This window comes from Jaminaea rosea (assembly GCF_003144245.1).
Source record: "Jaminaea rosea strain MCA 5214 unplaced genomic scaffold BDZ90scaffold_11, whole genome shotgun sequence".
In the NCBI taxonomy this organism is placed as follows: Eukaryota; Fungi; Basidiomycota; class Exobasidiomycetes; order Microstromatales; genus Jaminaea; species Jaminaea rosea.
In genome coordinates, this window is record NW_020289985.1 from 120,626 (window position 1) to 145,224 (window position 24,599).

The 24,599-nt window shown below is 59.1% G+C and overlaps 9 protein-coding genes across 9 annotated transcripts; 4 read left to right on the forward strand and 5 right to left on the reverse strand.

The window, feature by feature from the left end:
- Positions 1–1,391: 1,391 nt before the first annotated feature.
- Positions 1,392–2,516, forward strand: BDZ90DRAFT_222186 (kinase-like protein; the record flags this gene model as incomplete). The annotated part of the gene is made up of 3 exons (XM_025504517.1): positions 1,392–1,515; positions 1,594–1,844; positions 1,995–2,516. Coding segments are annotated over 3 exons (897 nt in total), but the record flags the coding sequence as incomplete, so codon positions are not given.
- A 794-nt stretch (positions 2,517–3,310) lies between these two features.
- Positions 3,311–4,444, reverse strand: BDZ90DRAFT_47313 (hypothetical protein). Its single transcript, XM_025509616.1, has one exon. It carries the CDS (start codon positions 4,318–4,320, stop codon positions 3,343–3,345), a length of 978 nt encoding a protein of 325 aa, XP_025360790.1. The 5' UTR covers positions 4,321–4,444; the 3' UTR covers positions 3,311–3,342.
- Positions 4,445–4,497: 53 nt separating this feature from the next.
- On the reverse strand, positions 4,498–5,246 carry BDZ90DRAFT_222080 (ESCRT-II complex, vps25 subunit; the record flags this gene model as incomplete). The annotated part of the gene is made up of 2 exons (XM_025504513.1): positions 4,498–4,622; positions 4,727–5,246. The coding sequence occupies 2 exons, from the start codon at positions 5,244–5,246 to the stop codon at positions 4,498–4,500; spliced, it is 645 nt and encodes a 214-aa protein (XP_025360791.1).
- BDZ90DRAFT_47652 (PEMT-domain-containing protein) lies at positions 5,127–6,522 on the forward strand. Its single transcript, XM_025509618.1, has 3 exons — positions 5,127–5,613; positions 5,706–6,119; positions 6,198–6,522. Exons 1-3 carry the CDS (start codon positions 5,309–5,311, stop codon positions 6,484–6,486), a joined length of 1,008 nt encoding a protein of 335 aa, XP_025360792.1. The 5' UTR covers positions 5,127–5,308; the 3' UTR covers positions 6,487–6,522.
- A 2,596-nt stretch (positions 6,523–9,118) lies between these two features.
- On the forward strand, positions 9,119–10,445 carry BDZ90DRAFT_261509 (acid protease; the record flags this gene model as incomplete). The annotated part of the gene is made up of 3 exons (XM_025508385.1): positions 9,119–9,568; positions 9,646–9,933; positions 10,014–10,445. The coding sequence occupies 3 exons, from the start codon at positions 9,119–9,121 to the stop codon at positions 10,443–10,445; spliced, it is 1,170 nt and encodes a 389-aa protein (XP_025360793.1).
- Positions 10,446–11,272: 827 nt separating this feature from the next.
- Positions 11,273–11,901, reverse strand: BDZ90DRAFT_246692 (histone chaperone ASF1; the record flags this gene model as incomplete). Its single annotated transcript, XM_025507570.1, has 3 exons — positions 11,273–11,372; positions 11,450–11,753; positions 11,844–11,901. The coding sequence occupies 3 exons, from the start codon at positions 11,899–11,901 to the stop codon at positions 11,273–11,275; spliced, it is 462 nt and encodes a 153-aa protein (XP_025360794.1).
- A 219-nt stretch (positions 11,902–12,120) lies between these two features.
- BDZ90DRAFT_280719 (hypothetical protein) lies at positions 12,121–15,881 on the reverse strand. The gene is made up of 2 exons (XM_025509303.1): positions 15,291–15,881; positions 12,121–15,210 (listed from the first exon to the last, which is right to left on the reverse strand). Exons 1-2 carry the CDS (start codon positions 15,418–15,420, stop codon positions 12,308–12,310), a joined length of 3,033 nt encoding a protein of 1,010 aa, XP_025360795.1. The 5' UTR covers positions 15,421–15,881; the 3' UTR covers positions 12,121–12,307.
- Positions 15,882–16,157: 276 nt separating this feature from the next.
- BDZ90DRAFT_267210 (hypothetical protein) lies at positions 16,158–19,506 on the forward strand (the record flags this gene model as incomplete). The annotated part of the gene is made up of 2 exons (XM_025508701.1): positions 16,158–16,809; positions 16,888–19,506. 2 exons carry the CDS (start codon positions 16,158–16,160, stop codon positions 19,254–19,256), a joined length of 3,021 nt encoding a protein of 1,006 aa, XP_025360796.1. The 3' UTR covers positions 19,257–19,506.
- On the reverse strand, positions 19,335–24,534 carry BDZ90DRAFT_46818 (hypothetical protein). Its single transcript, XM_025509615.1, has 3 exons — positions 22,213–24,534; positions 21,385–22,131; positions 19,335–21,321 (listed from the first exon to the last, which is right to left on the reverse strand). Exons 1-3 carry the CDS (start codon positions 24,367–24,369, stop codon positions 19,414–19,416), a joined length of 4,812 nt encoding a protein of 1,603 aa, XP_025360797.1. The 5' UTR covers positions 24,370–24,534; the 3' UTR covers positions 19,335–19,413.
- Positions 24,535–24,599: the final 65 nt, after the last annotated feature.

A 24,599-nucleotide genomic window follows, 5' to 3' on the forward strand; every position in this document is an offset into this window, starting at 1 on the left:
CGGTGTATGTGATGAGAAAGGAGATTTCGTCGCAATGGCAATGAATCCTCAATCTTGCCTTTGTTACCATCGCTCCGTCCCGCCCCCGACCATCACCGTCTTTTCCTCACTGCTACTGCTTGCATTCCTACGGACTCACAGCTTTTCTCTCGTCGCGGCCCCTTGCCCGCCTACGGCTCCTTTGCAATCGCCCGCACCCGCAAACGTACCCGCAAGCGCAACTTCACTTGCGCCCGCTCCTCAGTCCGACGAAGCCCTTGCTTGTACGACTCGCCACTACCAAGACCGCACCGCTTGCTCTGCATTGCTCTTCATCATCGCTTCCGCCATCGTCTAGGCCCATCGTCGCCTCACCTTCTTCTAGCTCAGACGGTGGTCTCTGGTAGCTCGTCGCGCTCGTCCAACTCCCTTTGCGCACACATTGCTCAACGACTCTAAGGTCGACGGATAGCTAGCTGCATCCGGCGTCAAACGCTCACGCCTCGATTTCGACGGACCCCAGGGTCCAAGCTGCAAGCGAGCGAGGAAGACAAGCGCGCAAAGCCAAGCGCGCGAAGCCAGTCTCTCTCTCTTCCGCCCCAGCCGCCCACGGCCAAGTTTTCTTGGTGAGTTCCCGCGCTCTCGTGCCCTTTTCTGGTTGCGTCCAAGCTGCGTTCAAAGTCCGAAACATCCGCTACCACGTCGGCGACGAGAGGCGCTCCAAGTCGAAGTCTTGCTCTCGATCTGCTCTCGATCCAATTAGGCAGGCCAGGCTCCGCCTTGCTGTCAATGGGTCAGCAAGCAGCGTCAGCGGGCCCTTTCGCTTCGTCCTTTCGCATCAGGGTCGTCGCCGGTCAGGGTTTTCTGCCCGTTGGTGCGCTCTGATCCCCGTCTCTCGACAGCGACGTCGACGTCCGCGCCGACGACTGAGATGGCCGCATTTTGCTCTCGCCCCCACCAATCCACCCACGCTTGCAGTCGTCCTCATCGTCGTCGACGACGCATCTGTCCTCCTCACCACCACCCACGATTACCACCACACGAGGCGTCTGCTTCGACCCCGCATCGACGCACGCACGCACGCACACACACACACACACATTCCCTTGCTTCTCATCTCGCCTCGTTCCTAATCCGTATCGGCTCGCGATCCACGTCGTCGTCGCCGCCGCCCGCTGCCCGCCGCCCGCCCTTCTTTGTGGCGTTGCTTTGCGTACCACGATCTTGGTCGCTCGCGTCGCTCGCGCTGCTGCTATAAGGACGAAGAGATCTCGATCAGTCAACAGAAATGTCTCGATCCCAATAACGACTCTAAATCCTCGACGATACCATCGCGCATCCTCGTCTTTGCTTGCTCACACCTGCACACCTGCTCGTGCTCCCCATCAGCCGCTCGACGCTCGCCGCTCGCCATGGCCCCTCACGCCGACGCTCCTGGCCCTCACAAGAATCTCATCGGCCACCGCATCGCCGATGGGCGTCTGGAGTTGGTCTCGGTGCTGGGTCTGGGCGCATACGGTGTCGTCTACTTGGCTCGTGATCTCCATCATCCTGCCCAACAAGACCGACCATTCGCTGCTTCATCATCCTCTGGCATTCCTCGATCGTTGGCAGCGTCCAACGGTGGCTCCGCTGCCACGGGCTTCTACGCCGTCAAGTGCCTCTCCAAACAAGGTCTCGATGCTCGTCAACGCTCCTTCCAGCGCCGCGAAATCATGCTCCACACCATTGCATCCAATCACCCATCAGTCGTCACTCTGCACCGCGTCATCGATGCGCCCGAGGATCCCTGCGTTTATGTCATTCTCGACTACTGCCCCGACGGTGACCTCTTCAGCATGATCACCGAGCACCAGCGCTACCTCGTACCGGCACCAGAGACGTACGCTCAGCTCGAGGAGGCGGCCATCGAGCAAGCACACGCAGCCAAGATTGACGCCGATCTCTATCTGGCCAAGCACCGCGACGCACTCAAGATGCGAGCCCTTGAGAACGCGGAGCTCTACCTCTCGGAGCGTGCAGCGATGGACTCCCTCATCAAGTCCGTCTTCTGCCAGATCCTCGACGCCGTAGAATTCTGCCACTCGTACGGCATTTACCACCGTGACCTCAAGCCAGAGAACATCCTCTGCCTCCAAGGCGGCAACAAGGTCGTCCTTGCCGACTTTGGTCTAGCTACTGGGGAGAAGTCTTCGACCGACTTTGGGTGCGGCTCAACTTTCTACATGGGGCCCGAATGCCAAGGAGGCATCACTAGCCGTCTCAGCGAGTACAGCACAGCAGCCAATGACGTGTGGTCGCTGGGCGTCATCCTCGTCAACCTCATCTGTGGGCGCAATCCATGGAAACAAGCTTGCACCGCAGACGAGACGTTCCGCGAGTATCTCCGTCGCCCCGACTTTCTCATGGACATCCTTCCCATCTCAGAAGAGGCCAACGCCATACTCAAGCGCATCTTCACCGTCCGAGCAGACTGGCGCATCAACACGCGCGACCTGCGCAAGCTCATCCACCAAGTCCGTCACTTCACCGTGACCGACGACGAAATGAGGGCGAGGGAGCACAGGAACCGAATCGCGCTCGCACAGGCAAAGGCGGCCCACAAGAGTGCGGCGCGTACGCTCGCAGATCGCCGCTTTGCTCAGCAGCAAGAGGACCAGCGCCGGGCTGCGGAGCAGCGCTCTCTTGCTCACCAAGGGCAGCAGTCTCACACTCACAGCCGCCGCCACGTCACGCACGACGCTCAGCAGCGATCGCCTCAGCCTTACCACAACGCGCTCTACGCCGAGGCCTACGACGATGCGCCCGATAGCGAGGGCTCGACGGACGAGGAGGGTGACGACGAAGTCTACTACGACGAGGAGGATGGCGAGGAGGACGATGGCACCGCGTGGAGCGACGAACGATCCACCTCATCGCGCAATTGGATGCACGCCCGCCTTCAAGACCAGCACGAGTATTCTTCGCACTCCAGCGGCAGCACGGGTGCCTCTTCCTCCTCCTCGAGCGTCCCTACTAGTCCCGAGTCAGCCACCGCCTCTGCCGTGGCCATCTCTGCGCGCAAGTCACAGCACAACGCCAGCCCTCTCCGCCAGCAGCGCCGACGCGAGACTACGGATGAGACGGCCACTCCGGCCTCGTCATCGTACGACGAGGGCAACCTGTCCGGGAGTAGCGTCAGTGGGGATGAGTCGACGAGCTCGAGACGCAGCTCCTTCTCGTACACCGGCCTGCCACCCACGCCGCGCTTCACCACTCAGCCCACGTTCTTGGATGCTGGCGGGGAGCAGTCAGAGATGATCGACGATGCCGACGTTCAGCAGAGGTTGAGTGCACTCGCTCTCCGCGCCAAGAAGGCTCCGGTCACGCCGGCGACACCGCAGCAGGGAAACGACCGCCGTCACCACCAGCAGGCCATCTACGGATGAGCAGCACGGTTCTACCACAGGCTCGACTACTTTGTATCATTATCCACAGCGCGGTCACCTCACCTTCGGCCCTATCCACTTGCGAAACACCACCTCGACATTGCTCCGCCGCACCGCAGCGCATCGCTCCAGCCCATACTACGTCGTCACCGCCGCCGCCCACATTCCCGCCATGGACAGGGCGGAAAGAACAGTTGTCCCCCTCCCCACGCTCCCTGCCACTCCCACATTGCTTGCTTGCTAGCAGCCTGACCGAGCCATCCCATCCCCGCATCACGCGGTGAATGGCAGCTCCGTGTCTCAAGGCGCGCGCGCGGCTCCTTCGTCTCTCGTTTGCCTCCTTCTTTTCGTGGTCGCTCCATATAGCTCTTACTACTTTGGTCGTGCGGCCCCGCTCTCCCTGTTCGTATGAATACCCCCGCACTTCTATGTTATAATTAGCAACATGCGACTGCGCAATACACTGAGATATTGAGTTCCCGTGAGACCGAGAAAGCAAGATGGGCAGGCAGCTTGAACCGTAGACGCGAGCACAGAGGCAGAGAGACCGTGGCGCTGAGCTGAGTGGGTGGGCGTGGGCGCTGCGTGATCGTGGCGCCTTTTTGGGTTTCCGGAACCTTATGCAGGGCTTCAATAATCGCCCGTAGCCCTCTCCCACGCCTGTACCAATCCCGCTTCTTGACCCGCTTTCCCCCCTTAAAGGCTTGAGAGGGTCCGAAGAATGCCATTGAGGCTGCCTGCCCATTCCAGCAGTAAGGCTAGGTGGAGCTAGGCGTGGCGGCTTAGCCTTGAACAGATATGAAGCCGATACCCATCGGGATGCCCTCGCCGTCACGTCTGGCCGGATACAGGCGAGCGAGGCCGTCTTTCGCCTGCCCACTTGTCTGCTGCTGGGCAACCGCGACGAAGTCATGTAGCTTCTTCTTAAGAGATCCGGCTCAGCCTAAGCTCATCTCCCTTGCGGACAACGGCATCCTGGATGAGCGACAGTGAAGGAGACCATGGGATCCGGCTGGGATGGCGCAGAGGGCATTTCGCTGCTCTCAAGTAAAAGGTGCAAAGACCCTGCCTGCGAAGCGCAAAGTGTCTCTCACGAGAACTTGACACCCTCCATCCCTTCTCCTCTCTCGGACCCAGAGAAAATCTGCGCCTGGCCCTTTGCTACGAGCGTTTCGAGTGCGAGGCGAAGCAGCTGCGGCGGTAGATTGGCGAATTCTGTGCGGCAGTCGAGGATCCAGTCGTCAGCAATGGATCGTACAGCGACTTTTGCAGTGCCTGGCCGCCCTTGGTGCGCACTACGCCAGGCTCGCTGCACTCACCCTGGTCCTCGACGAGGTCTCCCTCGGTGAGCTCAAAGAAGGTCATGATGCTCTTGTCCTGGCCTGTAGCTACAATCCAGTCTCGGATGAGGCGGCCCCACTCGTCTGGCCTACGCCAAAGAATCAATGCCCTCTTTGCCGCCTGTTGCTGCGTCTTCCCCTTCTCTTGACCCTGACCCTGCCCTTCCCAAACAGCCCTACCCTGCTCCACGAGAAAGAGCAGCACCCTTGCCCTCCCTTGCGCATCTAAAGATCGCCCAATGGCCGGATTGCTCCACAGCCTGCCGTGCGATGCTGCATCGTCTGCGTCGAGATAGAAGGTGCGCGTCGACTTGCAGTAAGATTGAACGAGCGAAGACCAAGCAGTCAGCTGCGTCTTGAGGGTTGCCGGATTGGGTTGAAGAGTGAAGAATGGGGGAAAGGAGAAGAGGGTGGGTGGAAAGCCTGCTGCAGCCGTCCCTCCAGAGGCGGAGCTGCCTCCGAGCACGCTGAAGGGAGGTTGAGGTGATGCAGTGGACATCAATGGAGAGGATAGATGGATGAGGAGGAAAGGATGGAGCAGCAATCTCGCCTCAACCAACAATGCAGCGTCTCGCCGCAACGTCTTGCCGCCGTCCGTGCGCACCTCGTCGTCGTCCCGCGCACGTGGCTTGTGACGTCGCCGCGTCTCGATCAGCGACTCACGACTGGGACCCAACACTCGGCGCCGCCTCCGCCTTTCATCTTCTTCTTCTCCACCACCGCGTCCCCCTTCCCACGCCCACCACGCCGCGCAACATGGATTTCCTCTTCGGTACAAGCAAGCCCAAGTCGGCCTACACTGGCCTCGTAGACTTCTCACAGCCGTCTCTTTACATCGCAGCTGCGAGCATTGCGTTTAATCCTACGTGAGAGCGCGTCCGACGGCGAAAAAGAGATGTCCTTATGCCTTCTCACGCGCCTGACTCTCTCTCCCTCCTCTCCACACCGTCTCGCTCAGATTCTGGAACATCGTCGCGCAAAATGAGTACCACAACAAGACGATCACGCGCATTCTCGGCGGTAATCGCTACTTGGGCTGCTACATGCTCGCCTTCACCATCTTCTCCCTCGGCATCATCCGTGATCACCTCTACAACGCCGCTCTGCAGGACCAGCCCGCTCACCCTCTCCTCGAGAACAACCCAGTCGTCAAGGCTCTGTCCGCTGCCCTCTTTATTAGCGGTAACGTCTTTGTGCTCAGCTCCATGTGGGCCCTGGGCGTAACGGGCACCTACTTGGGCGACTACTTTGGGATCCTGATGGACCACATCGTCACAGGCTTCCCCTTCAACGTCATGAGCGACCCAATGTACTGGGGAAGCTCCATGAGCTTTGCTGGTGTGGCCCTCTGGTTTGGCAAGCCGGCAGGATTGCTCTTGACCGTCCTCGTCGTAGTGGCCTACACCATTGCGCTGCGATTCGAAGGGTACGTCGCAAGGAAGCGAAGAAGCGCGTCTGCTACGACGCGACAAGTGACTGACCTTCGTCCACTCCCTCGCACACGCAGCCCTTTTACCTCGCAAATCTACGCCGCTGCTGCTGCCAAGGGGAAGCGTTCGTCCGGTCTGGGACATGGAAGCACCAAGGGTCAAGCGGCCATTGATGACGAGGGACCGGCGCACCGTACGCGTGCTTCGACTGGGACGCCCGTCGGCAACAGCTCGTCCAACGCTGCCAATGGCGGTGGGTCCACGCCGGGCACGCCCAGCAAGAGGAGTACGAGGAGCAGGAAGAACTGAGGGAGGGGAGGAGTCGTGATAGGGGAGAGGCGGCGGCGGACAGAAAGTAGCTGTTGAGGACTGTGAGCCTTTCAACAGGCTTGCAGCGCAGGAAGAAGCGGAGGACGCGGTGGGACGGACCGAGCCGATGAGGCAGTCGGTTGCCGGTGTGATGATGAGTTACAGGTCGGCAGAGGACGGCGAGCTTGGAGGATGCGAAAGTCAGTGCAGCGCTGTGAGCGGAACCAGAGCGAGGGCCGCGGCGTGGAACGGCCGCTCGTCACCCATCTATTCATTCATCCGATGTACGTACGGTTGGCTGCGCACAATACCCATGATGCGTTGTGGTAGCTTCTCTTTCCCTCGGCAGCACGAGTCACGAGGGGCACCGATCCGGAGAGATACCACAGAAGACCTAAAGACTGGATGCATGAAGAGCGTCATGGGAAGAGGGAAGGAAGGAAACGGGCGTGACTTGTTGCTGTCGTAGACACGCCGGTACAACGTGGCTTCGCGAGGATTGTAGCGGTCGCGCAGTGGATTCAAGCGGCGATTATGTCGTCGAGAAGCTTTCTGGACGTGCTGTCCGCCCAGTAGCTTCGTGCGTGGTAATGGTCAAGACAGAAGGTGCGAGCCGCATTGGGAACAGGGTTCAACGACACTGACCAGCGCAAGGGGGTCGCCGTCTTGCTTCTTCGTACACCCGCGACATCGTGATCGTAGAGCTTGTTTGGTCAGCCCTCGCCTCCTTTCGAAGCGATAGCACATAGCAACCTCCAAAGGGCAAGAAGTTGAGGCAATAAATCGCATCACGACTCGTCGCAAGGCCAGAAAGCAAGGAAGCAAGCAAGACAGCCTCGGTAGGCCGGCCTCTGAAGCTGGAAGTAGCAAGGAACAACGAGAAGTCAAGCTTCCTTGTTTTTCCCACACCCTCAATCTTCCCTCTGCCCGTACGGCCATTGACCGTATTTGCGGTGCAGCCCGAAGCGATAAGGGTTCCTTGTTGTCCCTTGTCGTCATGGCGATGTACACGCCTGGGTGCTGGCTTGCCCGAAGTAGGTACGTCGATATCTAATGTGGGGGCTTGCGAGCTAGCGCGGGCATGAATACACAAATAGGCTCTCAGGGGACGCGATGTTGCGCAGTAATTGACGGCGAGAGCGCCGAGAAGACGACAGTGAGGCCACAAGTTGCGGCGCTACCCTGCCTTCGTTGCCCTCGGGCCCCGATGTGCTACGCTGCGACGGGCTGCGAGGTCGTCATCAGCATCGACTGCACAATGTGAGGCTGCAACGGAAATACCGCTCGAGGTACATTGTGCGCAAATCGATCAGGTCGCTCGTGGTCACGCGTTCTCGTGTTGGTCCTTCCATTTCCGCTGATCGATAAGGGTCAAGGCAATGCAGTGCGGCAGCCGTCGCGAGGTGGCGTCAAGTCCTGCCGAGTCTAACAAGCTTTGCTAGCTGCCAACACGCCAAGCAGTGAGCCAATACGTGAAGGCCGCGTTACCTTTCGTGGGAAGCCAGCCATCATGTGAAGAAGCTCTTTCGCAAGGCCGGTACCGAGCTTCGTCGCGCATTGCATTGCTACCCAGACCGTAGGCCGTTGACCCTTGACAGGCGGCAATAGCGGCGGCGGTGGATGATGCAAGCGAAGATTGGACGGTGGCGGCGATCCAGGCTGGGTCATGCGCAGCCACTCTCTGGCTATACCATAGAGGTAGGCGATCCCAATGTCTCACGGTGTCTCGCGGGCGGTGCCGATCCAGAGCTCACCATAATGTCAAGTTCGTGGTCGTCGTCGTCAGGATCATCATCCTGGTCGCCCGAGGTAAAGTGTCAGCGGGTGCGGCTTGGCGGCTCAGGCGGCTGACAATGAGATGCTGCTGTAGCGTGTCGTCGCTTGTTCTTCCTGTGCATAGTCATCGTAGCCGGGCTTCCATCGAAGCCGTGGCGCCTGGAGTCGCTTTCCGCTTTGCCCTGCCGTGGGCGTGAGTGCGTGCCGGCGTGGGGGTGGAGAGAGCCAGGCGCGAGCAAGCAGAAGCAAGCAAGCGGCCAGCGGCAAGTCCGGGCGCAAGTCTCGGTCGCACTTGCCGGCAATTTCGTGTTGCGTTGCAACGAGCGAGGGAGAATGATGCCTCATCCTCGCGCTCCTCGCGCTCCTGGCACTCGCACTCACACTCGCCGTCATGGTCATACAGTGCGGATGCGGATCTCGTCCCTGGCAAGGCGATGGACGAGTTGATATCGCGAACACAGAGCCAAGCCAAGCAAGGAAAGCTGGAAAGCAAGAAGCGGCGCAATGTGAACTGAGCCTAAGTCAGCCACCAGCCACCGCCGGCTGGGCGATACCCAGATTGTAATTCGTCGAAAGTCTGCCTCGAGAGGGCAAAGCGTGTTAGCTCGAGATGCTCATGGCGAACGGCGAGTCATCTGCCGCCTGACGGCGTCATGATCGTGCTCTTCTTCCTCTCCATCACTCCTCCCCTTTGCTCACCTCCATTTGGTACAAGAAGGCGGCCAATGGCATTGCCACAACCTCGATTCTACCATCCCTCATCCCAGCCAGCCTCTTCCTCCTTCCTCTCAAACCTTTTCAGCTCCCCGGCTCGCCACCCTCCTCAAGCATAAGACCTCCCTCCACCTCAACCATAATGCAGCTCTCCCTCACCTTCGTCACAGGCCTCATCGCCGCTGGCCTCGCTCTGGCCGCCCCTGCCCCTACAGGCTCAGACGATGCTATGCTGCGCGTACCCCTCACCAAGCGCCGTATTGACCTTTTCGTGTCCGACGACAGTGACCTCATCGACGATGACAAGGTCTCTATCCACATCAAGAAGCTGCGCAACAAGTACTCGCACACCCTCGAGAACCTTGCCCTCCACGAGAACAACGAGCAGAAGCGCGCCATCTCCAACATCCCACTTGAGCCTCAGGGGCCTACGGCTTCTTTTTACTCCGGCAACGTTCAATTTGGTGGGCAGACGCTCAATATTGACTTCGACACGGGATCCAGCGACGTTACCTTGAACAAGGGAGCTTGGAAGCCCACGACCAACAGTGTCAGGACGGGCAAGCGTTTTCAAAACGTCTACGGTACCGCGGTGAGCTCAACCACCGCCCTCCTCGCGCATCATCTTGCCCATTCAACTGACTCACTTTGCCCAACACGCACGCACAGACCAATCGGAAAGTCGTAGAGGGTGAAGTCTACCAGGACAGCTTTGCCTCAGGCAACGTCAAGGCTTCCAAGGCCTCCATCGGCCTCATCACGGGCAGCGACAACATCATCGACGGAGCTGATGGACTCGTGGGGCTCGCATACCCTTCCATCTCCAACTACGGCTCGGCCCTCCCGCCGCTCTTCGACTCGCTGATGCAGCAGAACGCTGTTACCAATAAGGTCTTTGGCTTCTCGCTCGGCCCGCAGGGGTCTGAATTGACCCTGGGTGGCATCGACTCAAGCAAGGTGACTGCGAGCGGGCGATGTGATCAAAGAGAAGTCCATGAGAGCTCACTCATCACCACCTTTCCTCTTCGCTCACGCAGTACTCGGGCCAGATCACTTACACCCCCGTCACCAAGCAAGCCTACTGGGAAGTGGACGCCTCGGTCAACGGTCAACGCTTCTCTTCCCTCATCGACACGGGCACAACCCTCGTAGTGGCCCCTACGCAGCAAGCCATCTCCTTTTTCCGTCGCATTGGCGCTACGCCCACTCAAGCCAGGTCAGGCGACATCTATGGTGTAGTCCCTTGCAACCAGGTGCCCAAGATCACCTTCACCTACGGAGGCAAGCAGATTGCCATGGAGGGTGACAGCTCCGTCTTTGGGCGAGTGGACAGCTCGAGGTGCGCACTCAGCATCATTGGGGCCGACTTTGGGCAGCAGGCTTGGATCACGGGTGACTCGCTGCTGGTCAACACCTACACTGTGTTTGACCGAGCACAGAACAGAGTCGGTTTTGCGACGAAGAAGTAGGCGAGACGAGCTTCCCCTTGTCGACCTCATCGTCCCCTTCTTGTCCCTAGTCTCGAGAGCTGTTCAGCGACGTAACACCATCATCATCAGCAGCAGCAGCATCACAGTACGGTCCGAAACGCCTTGTTCCCACCTCATTTCCTTGTACACACTTGAGTCGAGACACACTTCACCACAATGTCATCCCTGTTACGAGAGAATGCTTGGCGTGACTGAAGTGAGCGCAATGTACAGCAAGAGGGGAGTGGGAAGAGGTTTGCGGGCAGCAGGAGACGAGCAAAAGCTGCCAAAGACGGAGCCCGGCTTGCCCTGCTTTTGCCAGGCAGGGACCTCTGAGAACCTTCGCATTCGAGCAGAGGCACGGTCTCGGAGACGCACAGCCACCATGCCAGGACCTCCGCTGTGATGCATCGCTCTTCACCTCGAGTCGAGCTTTGTCAAATGTGTGTATATGCCATTGCCCAATCTGGTGTCTCTCTGCTCGCCTACGCAACGCTCACAGGCTTGAAGCTGCTCGTCTGTCCTCTTCCACCAGCACCTGCTCCGCCAGACCCACCTCCACCCGCTGCAGCATCTTCATCATCGTCATCTCGTACTTCCTCCTCTCTTACCACGTCGGACTTGGCTGCTGCGGATGACGAAGAGGCTGCTGCTGCTGAAGATGATGAGCCGAGGTTGCCCGGTACCTCCCCTGCGAGGGGAACAACGGCTGCGCTCGAGTTGGTCGCTGAAGTCGAGTCCCTGCGAGAGCGGTCAGAGAAAGGAAGGGAGGCTCGGTCAGTGAGGGCTTCAAATGCAAGCGAAGGCTGATGAGCGCGCCCGCGCACTCACCACTTGATGTTGAACCTGGTCACCCTGGGCTTGCTGACGAGGACCTCCCTACGAACGCGAGTGAGGTCGACCTTCTCTGGTGGATTCTCCCTCTCCCTGTACGCAAGAGGTCGGAGATGGTCAGCCTCTCCTCCTTACCTTTAGCACCATCTCTCCCTCTTGACCGTACTCACTCCAACGTCTCATACTCATTATTCACGTAGTAGCCCACGCGAATGAACTCTTGATCCCTATAGCTCCCCGTCAACAAGATGACCGTCACGCCCAGTAGGTCCTCTGCAGGGATCTTGTCCGCCCCTGGTGCTGCAGCCTCGAACTCAAAGCTGTTAGTGCCCGTCGGGACCGGGCCGACGAGACAGTTGTCCAGCTCCTGGTCGTACTTTTCATCTTCAGCCGAGCCGACGTAGATGAGCTTCCATTCGAGGTCTTCGCTGAGAGGCGAGATGCACTCGAAAGTGATCTTGAAGATGTACGGGTCTGTGTGCGTGGGACAAGGAGGGGAGCGGGGCGAAGGAGGAGTGTGTGTGAGCGGTTGATGGAGCGGGAAAGTGCTATGAAGCTACACACCTGCAAATGCAGCGCTTGCGTTGAGAATCTCGACGGCCTGGAGATGGACGACGGACATGCTGGTCAGGAGTGTTGCGGTTCTATATGTTGCTGATGGTAGTGATGGGTGATGGTGTTGGATAGAAATCTGGAATCGAGTGCGCTCACATCTCGTCTGGGTCGCTCCGCCCGCCCATTCACCCAGGCATCCGCGCGTCGAGCCACTCTACGCGTGAGCAGGGTGCGACGCGTGGCGGGAAGGACACGCGACAGTGAGAGTGGGACAGGCGCACGGCGACGGTAACTGAGATCGGTATTGATATGGTGATGAATGGTATGATCGCTCTGAATTGTAATCGGCACACCCAGCTCTCAGAAAGCCGGTTTGGCAAGCGCGCTCCAGAAGTCGTCGCCCATCCACATGCCCTCGGCCACTGCCTCAAACATCTTCGCCTCACTCCCCTTGGACCTCTCTTGCCATTCGTTCATGCGGACTCCCTGCGCAAAGCTCGCCAAGTAGCGCTACGGGAGGGTCCTTCGAGCATGTCGCGAATCATGAGGAATTTGAGCTGCTTGCTCAGCTCAAGAGGTGTGACGCTGGCAGGAATACCGAGAGCGGCAAGGCGAGCGGGTCGGGTGGAGTTGCGTTGAGTGATGGAAGGGCAGGAAGAGGCATTGCTCGCGGTGCGAGACGAGGGTTTTATGCTGATCGTGTTTTCGGCGGTGGCGCTGCCGTTGCGCAGGGTAGCCATTGTGACTGGTGCGTAGGAGGGTGCAGCTGCTGCTCCGGCTGCGGCGGCGGGCTTGGTGCCGCTGCTATTGCTCTTCGTTTGCTTGGCACCGGTCGACTTCTTGATGTTGCTCATTCCCATGACCGCAGCCTTGCTCTGCACCTTTTCCAGCACTTGTTCAAGCGAGTCGTCCTTCTCTTTATCTTTCTTAATCTTCTCATCCCTTCGCTTCTTCGCAACGTGCTCGACAGAGACCCGCTCAATCGTGTCGAGAATCTGGTTCATGGTGTCCACGCCCTCTGGCCCACCCTTGGAGGCGATATTGCGCTGCCTCATGACGGCTAGGATCTCGCGCATGTTGGCAAGGGAGTCCACCTCCAGCTGCGCATCAACCTCTGCATCCTCGTGTGACTCGCAATCAGAGTTGCGGTGATCGACGTCGCCTGCGAGCTTAGCTGGGGTCGTTGGCTTAGCCTTTACCGGCGCAGGTCGCGCATGCGCATAGATGTGTCGCTGGACACCCCCAATGGAAATGCTCTGCTCCTTTCCCACGATGATCGCCCTCTCATCATAGTCGTCCTCGTTCCACCTCCACCAATCCACCCCACCTGCGGCAAGCAGATCCAAGTCCACCTCCGTCTCCGGCAGCAACTTCAATTCGCACGGCCCCACAACCGCATAATTGCGCACGCCAAGGATGGGAAGCAGCTCGACCTCCCCTGCGGCAAAGCTCTCCGCGTCTTTTTTCTTGCCCGCAATCGTCGTGACGTAGGGGCGGACGTCCTCTTCAATTCGATAGGTGGTCTTGCGCCTGATCTCAATCGCGGCAGAGATGGCTTGCTCGATTGCCCCAAGCGGGACGTATTCATCGTTTGCCGTGAGAGTAGCAGGTAGCTTCGTACCGCCGTCGTCGACGACAATGTAGAAGCGTAGGGAAGATGCTCCTGCGCCTCCTCCTGGTAGACGGAGACGCTCCCACTTGTCTTGGATCTGCGCCCAATTCTTGATGCCGAGCGAGCCCGCGGCGATGATGGATGGATTGTCGGGGTAGGGGCGGCTGGTGATAGGCAGGGCGACGGGAGGTTGCGAGGTGGCTGCAACTTGGTTGCTAGCAGGTGCACGGCTGCTCGTCGTAGCCTTAGCGGCACCGCCAGCACGAGGGCGAGCTCGTACGTGCGCAAAGATGTGCTTGGGATCGGCGTCCATCCACTTGCCGTTGCGCCACTCGAGCTTGTGTCCTTCTTTGTTGGTCTTCTGCTTATTCTTCTTGCTGCTGATCGAGTAATCGCCGGAGCTGCCGTCGGGAATGGTGGGAACGACACCGATGGGCAGCACCCACTCCTTGCCCTCTTCATGGGGCACAATTCTGACCTCATCCGGCCCTAGGACCTCGTAGTGACGAATGTCTAGCCTCGAAGCCAGCTGTGTCTCACCAGCCCCGTATCGCTTCACGTCCTCCTGATCGCCACCGATCGTCGTAACGTAACCGACCATTTCGATATCCTCGCCATGCTCATACTCATAGCGGCAGCAATCACAGATCTCGTCGTGGTTCTGCTGCTGGATGCTCTTGCGCTTCATCTCGTCCTGGCCACATTGCTCTGCTAGGCCGAGTGCGGCAGTCATAGCGTCTTGTGGGATGAGGGTGCCATCCGCCGCGAGGGTAGCGGATACGCGTGTGCCCTTGTCGTCGTCTGTCAACCATCGGCCAGTGTGCCCGTGAGCAGGGCAAGAGAGGTTGCGTGGGTAGCTCTGGCCGATCTGAGCGGGCTGGAGGTGTCGCTGCTCCTGCGCCTTGAGCTCGGGCGGGCATGGTTGAGCGTGCGAGTAGATGTGCCTGGGAGGCTGCTTGGTCGACGAGGTGACTTGCTTGACCTTGCGAAGCACCACGCTCTTCTCTGGGAATTTGAGCGTACCCATGGCCAGGAAGAGTGGGTCCACCTCCGTCTTGGGAAGGAACTTGACCTCGTCCGGTCCAATGACGGCATAGTTGCGGATGTCGATGCCGGTACTTGCGTCAATACGACCGGCCACGAAGGCTTCGGCGTCATTGAATTTGCCCGCGATGGTGGTGACGTAAGGCCGAACATCGTCCTTGGCCCTGTAGCTGGGCTTCTTGCGCACCTCAGTCGCAAGCTGAATGGCTCCTTCGATGACGTCGAAGCCAATGTACTCGCCATTGGGCATGAGCTGTGCTGGGATCGTGACTTGGCCATTGTGACCTTCCTCGATGTAGGTCACGCAGGTCGCTCCGCTTCCTCCGCCTAGGTCGAGGCCGAGACTACCCCATTGCTTCTGAGTGCGAGGGCTAGCCTTGATGAGGTCCGTGCTGGTGGCGGGGCGAGAATTGATGGCCGAGGAGGCAATGGCCTGTTGCACAGAGCGAGGAGTCGCACCGAGAGAGGCTGATTGGCTCGATACCTTGCTTGCTATGTTGGCCATAATCTGCACAGGGCTGCCCTTGGTCATGGACGAGACGCCAAGCGCACGAGGTGAAGTCGTAGAAGCTGACGCGGCCGACGAGTCTGACTTGGTAGCATTGGTGGCGCCGCGCGTCGACGTGGTGGGAGAGGCTGGCGTGGGTGGAGCAGGGTCAGGCAGAGTAGCCGTTCTCGTTGGGGTCTCCTCGACATCGGTCACATCATCGTCTTCGCCATCTGTGCGAGAAATGGAGGGATGGCTGGCTGTGAGTCGACTGATTTGGCGCTGCTCATCATCGCACTCAGCATCTACTGACCAGAGTGATGAGCATCTTCTTTTTTCTTCCTGTCCTTGTCTTTCTTGCGCTTCCTCCTACTCTTGGTATTCACCTTTCTCACCTGTCGATGGCAGAGGAGATCGAGGTGAGAAGTGGCAGAGGCTCTCATGATGTGATCGTGGATGGAGAGGAGTCAAGATTGGGTGAGGGCTGACCGGCTTGTATGCTGGGCTGAGCGGGCCGAGATGACAGACCCGAGTCAGCGTCGCACGAGCAAACGGCTTGCGACGGGCCTGTAACTGATGCTCGCTCAGCCATCGACGCTTCGACGATGTAGCGTTGATGGCAAGAACAGTGAGACCATCTCAGCAGTAGCTCATGACCTGCTTGCGACATCGCCCTTCCCTCTTTGACGAAATGCATTGTGAGCGGGAGAGAGAGGGACGCCGTGCCAAGCGCTCCGTGGGTCTCCCTGGCTGAGTTCCGAGTCCAACCAGTCGTCATAACCATGTGTGAATGATATCGGCATTGCCCACCATCTTCTCGGTTGCCCGATGGCTTGATCCTTTGGGAAGTGCGTTGCGCTGCTTCATTCGCGGCATCGTTCGCGTTGTTGGCTGGGTTGCTGCTCCCGCCAGGCGTCGATTGGTCTGTCCGTCAAGCGCGAGACGAGTCGCGGGCGCAGGAGGCGGCGGCGGGTGCGGCGGCGGGGGCGGGCTAGACTGGAGCTCCTTCCGCCCTTCGTTGTCACCACCAACGAACCATCACTTGACTCCTGGAGCAACGACAAAGGCAACCAAGGCCACTTGTCGAGCGTCTACATTAGCTGAGGGCGTTTCTGGGAAAGTAGGCTGCCGTCTCGTCAAGGCTTCTTTGGCTCCGGCCGCCAATTGCGCCTCGCCGACGATGCCGGACGCTCCGAGGCACGACGAAAAGCTGCCGCTCCCACCGCCACCAACAGCGCAGCCGCCGCCGCTATCATCGTCGATCCATCTGGGCAATGGGTATCATGCCGACGATGATATAAGATCAAGCACCATCAAAGTCGAGCAGACGTCGTCCCTATCGCCCTCCTCATCATCCATGCGCATGGCCCCTCCATCCGCACCGTCATCGGTGCCGCCGCGACCGCCATCGCCTGCTCAACAAGATGCGGTCAAGGTCGAGTCGTCAGGTGTTGATTCTCTGGCCCCTTCATCCTCATCCTCATCCTCGTCACGTTCTCCTTCTGCATCATCCTCATCCGCCGACGCCTCGTCGTCGTCCTCCTCTCCAAAGAAGCACAGCATAAATGGCGGCTCTACGTCGCGAGTACCGACTGAGCACAAGCTCACACAGGTAGCCACGTCATTGCCACCAAAGAGCAGGAAAAAGAAGTCTGCGTCATCAACAGCTATCCTCGATGCGCCGCCACAGATCATCGATCACCTACCGGAGGCAAATGACGAGGCCTTGAGCACTTTCACCAGGCTGGCAGACAACTGGTATGCCAACAAGCATATAGGCAGAAGCAAAGGCCATGAGTGGGGTCTGGTATGCGAGTGCAACTATAGGCCCGGTGAGTGGTGGTTGAACATCAAAAAGAGCATAGCGTCTCGCATCAGTAGCTGATCTCGTGCTCGCCCGCTCCTCATAGGCCGCGACGACATCTCCCGCGCCTGTACAGACGAAGGCGGCTGCATCAATCGCCTCACCCAAGTCGAATGCGTAGCAGAAGATTGCCGATGTGGCCAAGACTGCCAGAATCAACGTTTCCAGCGCAAGCAGTATGCAGACGTCGACGTCGTCAAGACAGAGAAAAAGGGCTTTGGCCTGCGCGCCAAGGCCTTTATCCCCGCAGACACCTTCGTCTACGAGTACATCGGCGAAGTAGTTGAGGAACACGACTTCCGCAAGCGAATGCAACGCTATCACGACGAGCGGGTACCTCACTTCTACTTTATGATGCTGCAGCGCGATGAGTACCTCGATGCGACAAAGAAGGGCGGCATTGCCCGCTTCATCAACCACTCCTGCAACCCAAACTGCTTTGTAGCCAAGTGGCACGTAGGCAAGCATATGCGCATGGGCATCTTCAGTCAGAGGGATATCGTCAAAGGCGAGGAGCTCACTTTCAACTACAACGTCGATCGGTACGGGAATGAGGCGCAGCCCTGCTACTGTGGTGAGCCAAACTGCGTTGGACAGCTGGGTGGAAAGACGCAGACCGACATTGGTGGTATGAGCAACCTCTACATTGAGGCACTCGGCATCGTGGACGAGGTTGAACATCTTCAAGCTCGTGGGTCCCGCAAGCAGAAGTCCCGCACGTTGGATGAAGACTTCAACCCTACGCTTCGCCCCATGGAAGAGGACGAAGTCTCCACCGTTGCAACCGCCATTCGTCAAGCTGCCTCATCCAATCGCAGCGTCCTCAGCAAACTCCTTGCCCGAATAGACATGACTGACGATGTGGCCGTGCAGAAGCGTTTCGTTCGCTTGCACGGCTTCGTTCTCATGTCTGGCGTTCTCACTGAGTGGCGCGACGATAGAGAGATCGTGCTGCTCTGCATCCGCATACTGGCCAAGTGGCCGCTTATCGCCAGGAATAAAGTGGTGGACACAGGCGTCGAGGGACTGGTGCAGGAGTTCAAGAAGAGCGAGGATGCTGAGATACAGGAATTGGCTGGGCAGCTCTACGATGCTTGGCAGCAGTTGAGTCTCGAGTTTCGAATCGCACGCAAGGAAGAGGGAGACGACAATGGCGCAGCGGGGGTCGAAGACGAGGAAATGACTGCCGCGGATGGGCTGCGTAGCCGGCGTCGACGTGATGACGAGGACGAGGCATCGCAGGCTATTCAAGATCGGATGGACTACGCACTCGACCACGCTCAAGCTCCAAACGACGTGTCGGCCGCATTGGAGAAGGCCGTTCCTCGACCCCTTGGTACAGCACCAAGCACACCCATCGGCGTACCGCGGTTCGGTCGTCCACCACCGGGTCGTCCTCTTGCGCCAGGATGGGGTGCCCGCCTCCCTCCACGCTCATCGCTAGGCAACGGAGTCACGCCAGGTACGCCCCAAACTCCTGCCGATGAGGCGGGCCCGTCCACGCCTGCCTCTCAATCCCAGCCTACTATGAGCATCGAGGAGATTATTCGCCGCGCCAACGAGGCGCAAGAGGCCGAGCGTAAGCGCGTGGAAGAAGAGGCGGCTAGAGAAGCTGAGGAGAGGAGAAAGGAGGCGGAGCGCGCCCCTCTGATTGGGAGCTCCAAGTCGAAGGGGAAGCATAGGGAGCGTGACAAAGATCGAGCCTCGCGAAAAAGGCATCGATCCTCTAAGTCTGGCGCGACTAGCGAGACGGGCACGACGACCAACGGCAGCAGCTCCTCGCACCCTCATCCTTCCGGCGACGAACAAGACGAGCAGCACAAGCGCCACAAATCGGACGATCGTGACTCGCCCCACAAGTCATCTGGCTCCGCCTCCTCTCGATCCCTCGACAAACGCCTTCACATCCTCATTTCCGAAATTGTGATCCGCCATCTCTCTAAGGAAAAGGCTCGTTTCAATCTCACCCTCGATCGTGATTCTTTCAAGCGACATGCCAAGGATATGACGGATATGGTCTGTGAGAAGGAGAAGAAGAGCGCGCGCGAAAAGGGAGAGGCAATAGAGGTTGCAGAGAAATTGGGACCGGACAAGGAGGCTAAGGTGAAGACGTTTGTGAGGGGGTATGTTGAGAAGCTGGTCAGGAGGAGGGAAGAGAAGGAACGCGCTGCGGCTTCGGGTGGCACAGCTTCTACGCCGTCAGAGTCGACCAAGACGACAGCACCAATTGCTGGTGCGCACTCTTCGTCGACGACAGGCACTCCAAGCTCTTCCTCCACGGCCACCTCTCGCACAACTGCGGTGACCTCCGTTGGTGGGGCTGCGGATGAGCAGACGTCGTCCAAGGGGCTGCCACCACCCGGCCCGCCTCCTGGACCGCCGCCGCCTCGTCCAGGATCGATTCCGGAGTCGTGAGCGAGGAGAAGCGGCCATATTCTAAGGATACAAAGGGGAAGCAGTTCGCAATGTGATCTTTCTCGATGCATCGCGCTCGCGTGGCTTCCTAATCGCATGCGCATTGAATTGTTTGCATAGAGCAGAGTCACAACGACACGCAAAATGGCCTCTCCCTTCATTCGTCCGCTCGGCCGCCCGTCCCCCACCTTTCATCCCTTCGCCTAAAGCCCGCCAGCTCGCGCAGAGTCTTCTCCACCAGAGTAGCACCATCCTGCTCCTCACCGTCTTCCTCTGCTGCGTCTTGGCGATCCCCCTCTCCTAAGCAGAAGCCAGCCTCACTACCCCTCACCTCGACCTCACTCTCTGGCGCAGAGGTGACGGTGAGCGGGGCAAATGGCAGATCCAGCGAGGAGCAGTAAGCCATGACGCGTTCGTCGCGGCCGAGGTAAAGGCAGAGGTCGAAGGAGCCCGCGAGGGCGGCAGGGGTCGGGATGGGACCGGCAGCAAGGCGAGGCTGTTCATTTGCTGTAGAGGAGCCTGCAGCCTGGTGATGCCCGGTCGCGAGCGTGCCGTCATGCCAGTGATCCCACTTGGCCGAGCCGAGCCCACCACCGCCGAGACCGAGTGCGTCGAGACGAGCAGAGGACAGCATTTGTGCCGTAGACGAAGAAGCATTGTCGTGCTCGAAGGCCCTAGTACCATCTTGCGCTTGGGTCCTCAGCTCCTCTTCCTCATCTGCATCCCCCTCCTTGGCGGCGCGTCCGCGATTTAACAAGCCCATCGCCTGTAGCTGTACGACGTGCTGTACGGCACCCACCCGGCTGACATTCTTCGGCATGACACTAAGCGTCGAACCCTTTGGGATGATGCGGAGAGAGAAGCCCAACGAGTCATAGATGAGATTATTGATCTCTGCAAGCTGTCGCCGAGCCCATTGAGATTCTTGAGCATTGAGGTCGTGTGCAACACCGGAGTGGGGGACCGCCCATTGTCCGCAGGGGGAGGCTGTTGGAGATGGAGAGCGCGTATGCTGGGAGCGATGCGAGGAGGAGCGACGTCTTGCTCTGGTAGCATGGCTTGGTTCCTTTTCGATGCAAGTCTCTTCCCCTTCCTCACGGCCACGCCCGTCCGTAGTGGAGAAGAATAGGCTCGACCCCCGGTCGATGAGGATGGATCCAGGCGTCCGATCAGAGAAGTAGCGCAAGATCTGTGTGACTGAAGATTTCCAGCTATTGTTGAGCCCTGCGGTCAGATTGGTCCAGCTCGACTTGCAGGATTCGGCTGAGATTGCAAGGGAGGCGTCTGAGTGCTGCTCGCCCTCCCTGCCGTGCTCGGGATCGGTGGTGCTGCCGGTGGACTGTTGAGATCGCGGAGCGATGGCCTCCGGGTGCTTGATCGCGCACCCATCCTCGCTCACCACGCCCAATCCAGGCACAGCATCCGTCAACTTGTCCAATAAGCCCGCGCTCAGCCCGCTCAACACATAGATGAAGTTGCGCGGATCCTCCGTCAACTCTCTCAGGGTCTGTAGCACCCTATGCGGCACGCAGAAGTCCTTTGCATCCCGCAAGAATAAGGCACCCTCACCGGGGAGAAGAGAGCCCTCTAGATCCACCACAATGAGGCGGGTCTTGGCAGCTCGGTACTCGGAGACGATGGTGCCTACCTCTAGCCGAGGGAGGAAAGCATTGTCTCTTCGCTGCTGCTCCAGATGTGCTCTCTCCAGTCGACTCAGCAGCGAAGTAATCCACTGTAGTGCGGTCTGCGTAACCACCGTCCTATGCAAGTCCGCCCATCTTGCCCGCGCTTCCTCCCTCCCCATGCTCAAGGCCGTGTGCATAGCGTGAGCAACCTGCTTCGTGTTCCACGGGTTGATCCCAATGCTTGCTCTCAGCGCCGAGTAGGTGCCGGTGAACTCGGAGAGGATCAAGGGGGACTGCTTGGCTTCCTGGCAGATGATGTACTCGTGCGTGGTAAGGTTCATTCCCTCGCGAAGCGAGTTGGCCAAAAAAGCGTCCGCCACCGTGAGGAGAGCGAGGTACTGGGCGGTGGTGATGTCCTGGACGTGAAGGAAGACGACGGGCTGCGAGCGAGGGGCAATGATTTAGCGGTGGCGGCCTCTGGTCAGGTCAAAGTGGCCACTCACCTGATAAGTCAAGCTCGAGTACTTGGAATTGATCCGCGATACGACATTGTTGGCCTCGCCTGCCTCGTCGTTGTCTTCGTTGTTGGTCGCTAGCGCGACCTGGATCAACACCACCCTACCCACCCACTCCGGGTGCTCATTCAAGAAGACCTCAAAGGCAAGCAGCTTCTGCCTCACCCCTCTGATCCAGTCCATCTTATCCCTTCCCACGGTGACCTTCTTTCCCTCGTAGCGCTCAGTGAGGCGTTGCACCCATTCGGTCACCTCGGGATCAGCGCGTTTGGCGTTGAGATTGCGAGGATCGATGCCGATTGGGAAGGAGGACACGGTCGTAAAGAGGGTCTCTGTCTGCACTCCTTTTGGTGTTGCTTCCAACTGCAGAATGCGAGAGACGGTCTGCCTAAAGTGCCTACAGAAATTGAGGGTCTGGAATCCCACGAGGTCAGCACCTAGCATGCCCCGCAGCAAGGTCTCTCTCATCGCGAGGCAGCGGAAGAGCTCCGAGCTTGGAAAGGCGATGTGAACGAACAAGCCGATGGTGGCCGAGGGCACTAGGTCGCGGAGCATCTGCGGGACCAGCAAGAGGTGGTAGTCGTTGATGAGGACGATATCGCCCTCTTTCCACTCTTCGGCGATCTTGCGCGCGAAGAGCTCGTTGAGATGTCGATAGGCTTCGAAAGCGCTGTGCTCGTTTTCGAGGGACTTGTCGCTGGGGAGGGTGTAGTGGAAGGTTGGCCAGAGGATGCCCTGCGCACGCGACACATTGAGAAGGACGAGCGGGTCAGTCACTGTGAGAAGCTGACTGCTCGCTACAGATCGCGGACTCACCTTGCAAAATTCTCCATAGGCCCCACGGAAGATGTCCCCTTTTACCCAAACAGGCACTGACGCCTTTTCATTCCTATACCGCTGCGCGATGCCCCTGCGGTGCCTGGCGCTCAGCCACTCCTCATCAGCATGAATAGAGGGCGTCCCAACGAAGACTTTCCCGCCTCTTGGGCCGCGCAATTTCCTTTGATCCGCAAGCGCAGAGATGGCATTGAAAAGTCCTCCGTTCGAGGATGGATTGGTGATGAAATCCCAGGGAGGAAGCTCGACGTCCTCTTCGCCGTCCGTGTGATGGCGACTGTGGTGACCGTGATGACCGTGGTAGTGGGAGGCGTAATGCTCGGGACTCTCGTCGCCGACCCCGACGTCCTCGGTGAAGGTGGAAAGAGTATCGGAGGAGAGACGACGGGAGCGCAGAGATGAGTAAGTAGATGATCTCCTAGCATTGCTTCCGCTCCCGCCTGCACCGCTGCCGCCAAGACGTGGTCGTGAGCTGGAGCGTACAAAAGAAGACGAGCCGGTGCTCTGCTTCCTCCCAGAACGATGCAGTGGTACGCGCTCCATGACTGGCGAATTTGTGCCCGTCGACGGGGTGGTTTCGCCGCTCGCGCACGAGACTACGACCTTCTTTGGGGCACGAGGTGCCGGCTGAGTAGATGAGGATGGCCCATCGCCAGCTGCCTGAGGTGCGGCTGGGGGAGATGTCACTGAGTCTTCTGGGGCGTCGCTGAGAGCGGCACCTCGACCGTGGTCGTTGTACGTGCCGCCGGCACGACCCTGTGTCGTAGAACTGTTCGTATGCGTGCCGATGCGGCTCAACGCAGGTCGAGGCGCAAAGTAGCCACCAGCATCTGAGCCGCGCCTCTTCATGGAAGGCAAGTGAGGTGTAGACGTGCCCGTCGTGACTGCACCGCTACCGCTGGTGTTGCCTCTCTGCTGCTGCTGCTGCTGCTGCTGTGGAGGACCGTCATGCGTCGACTTGGTCATTGTCAAGGAGGGAGGCTGAGGCCTGCTCACCGATGCAGAATGAGCTGACTTTCCAAGGCCAGGGGTCTGCGATCCGTGAGGTCCGGCACCAGGCGGTCTCGGCGCATGACCGGGCGTCTGACTTCCCCTCAGCGGCGTGACTGCCCCTCCACCAAAAGGATGATGACGCTCCGCATCGCCAGGCGTCGACGTAGGAGCGAGCGACGACATTTGATTGCGCCTGGCCTGCAAGTCGCTAATGATACTGAGAGGCTGTAGCGTGCCTGCTTTCCCAGCTACAGAGGCGCCAGGAGTTCGTGTACCCGTGCCGTCGATGCTCGATTGTGGGACTGGAGATGATGACGAGGCGGCACCGCTGCTGCTGTTGAGACCCAGAGCGGACTTGGCTGAGGTAGAGCCGCCTTCTGCTGATACGCTTCCCCTTCTTGAGGGAGGTCCAGGAGCGGCCAAGCTGATTGTCGTCGTTGGAGGCGAGGTGGACATTTCTGGCCCGCTACTGCCGCCTCTGACTGTTGCATTGGTGTTGGCACGGGAAGCCTGTGGTCTTGAGGGCGGCTGGAATTCTGATCGCCCGTGATCTGCTACTGAGCTCGACGGCGTCGGTTCAGCAGGGGTGAGTGCTGACAGGCCTGCTGGCCTGCTGGCGCCAGAAAGCGACGACGAGAGGCGTCGACGTGGGATCTCTTCGTTAGTCGGTGGACGAGTGGCTTCTGCCATGAGAGAGGACATGTTGACCTGCGGTGTCGGCTGAAGAGCATGTCCTGACGACGTACCAGAATTGCCGCTTGAACCTCTGCGAGGAGGTTGAGGACTAAGCCCCTTGGACGCCGTTTGACTCGCCTTTACCTTCTGTTGTGGTGGGGACAATGCATTGCCCTCCTCAGTATCACTCAAAGCAGACGGGGACGGACCGTCATCGCGAACATTGACTCCTTGCAACCTATTGCCCAACTCGTGCAGCGCAAGCGTCATTGCCGGATCCGTCGTAGGCGAAGGAGGCGCAGACGATTGGTCTCGAGGCGTCTGAATGATCGACTCATCTCGTTCCCTGAATTGAATCGTGTCAGGCAGGAAGAGAGAAGCGATCAGGACGCGATGGCCGTATCCTCGAGGATGACGAAGAGGCGTGGCCGTCGGCGGTGACCCGGGGGTGAAGGGTCCAGCTACCATCGTATCGGCAGCGTGGTGAGGAGTACGACGAAGCTGCGCCCAATCGTCGCAGTGAGGCTGAGATATCTCTCACTTGCTCATGAGAAGGCCGAGGAGATCGTGTATGCTGCCAATGACGACGGCGGGAGCTGACGAGAAAGACGGGTCAATCGTAGTGATGGTGATGGTGGAGCAAACGAAGAATCTCGTCTCGTCTCGTCTCGAGGCAGAGGCGACGTCCGCCGCGGCAG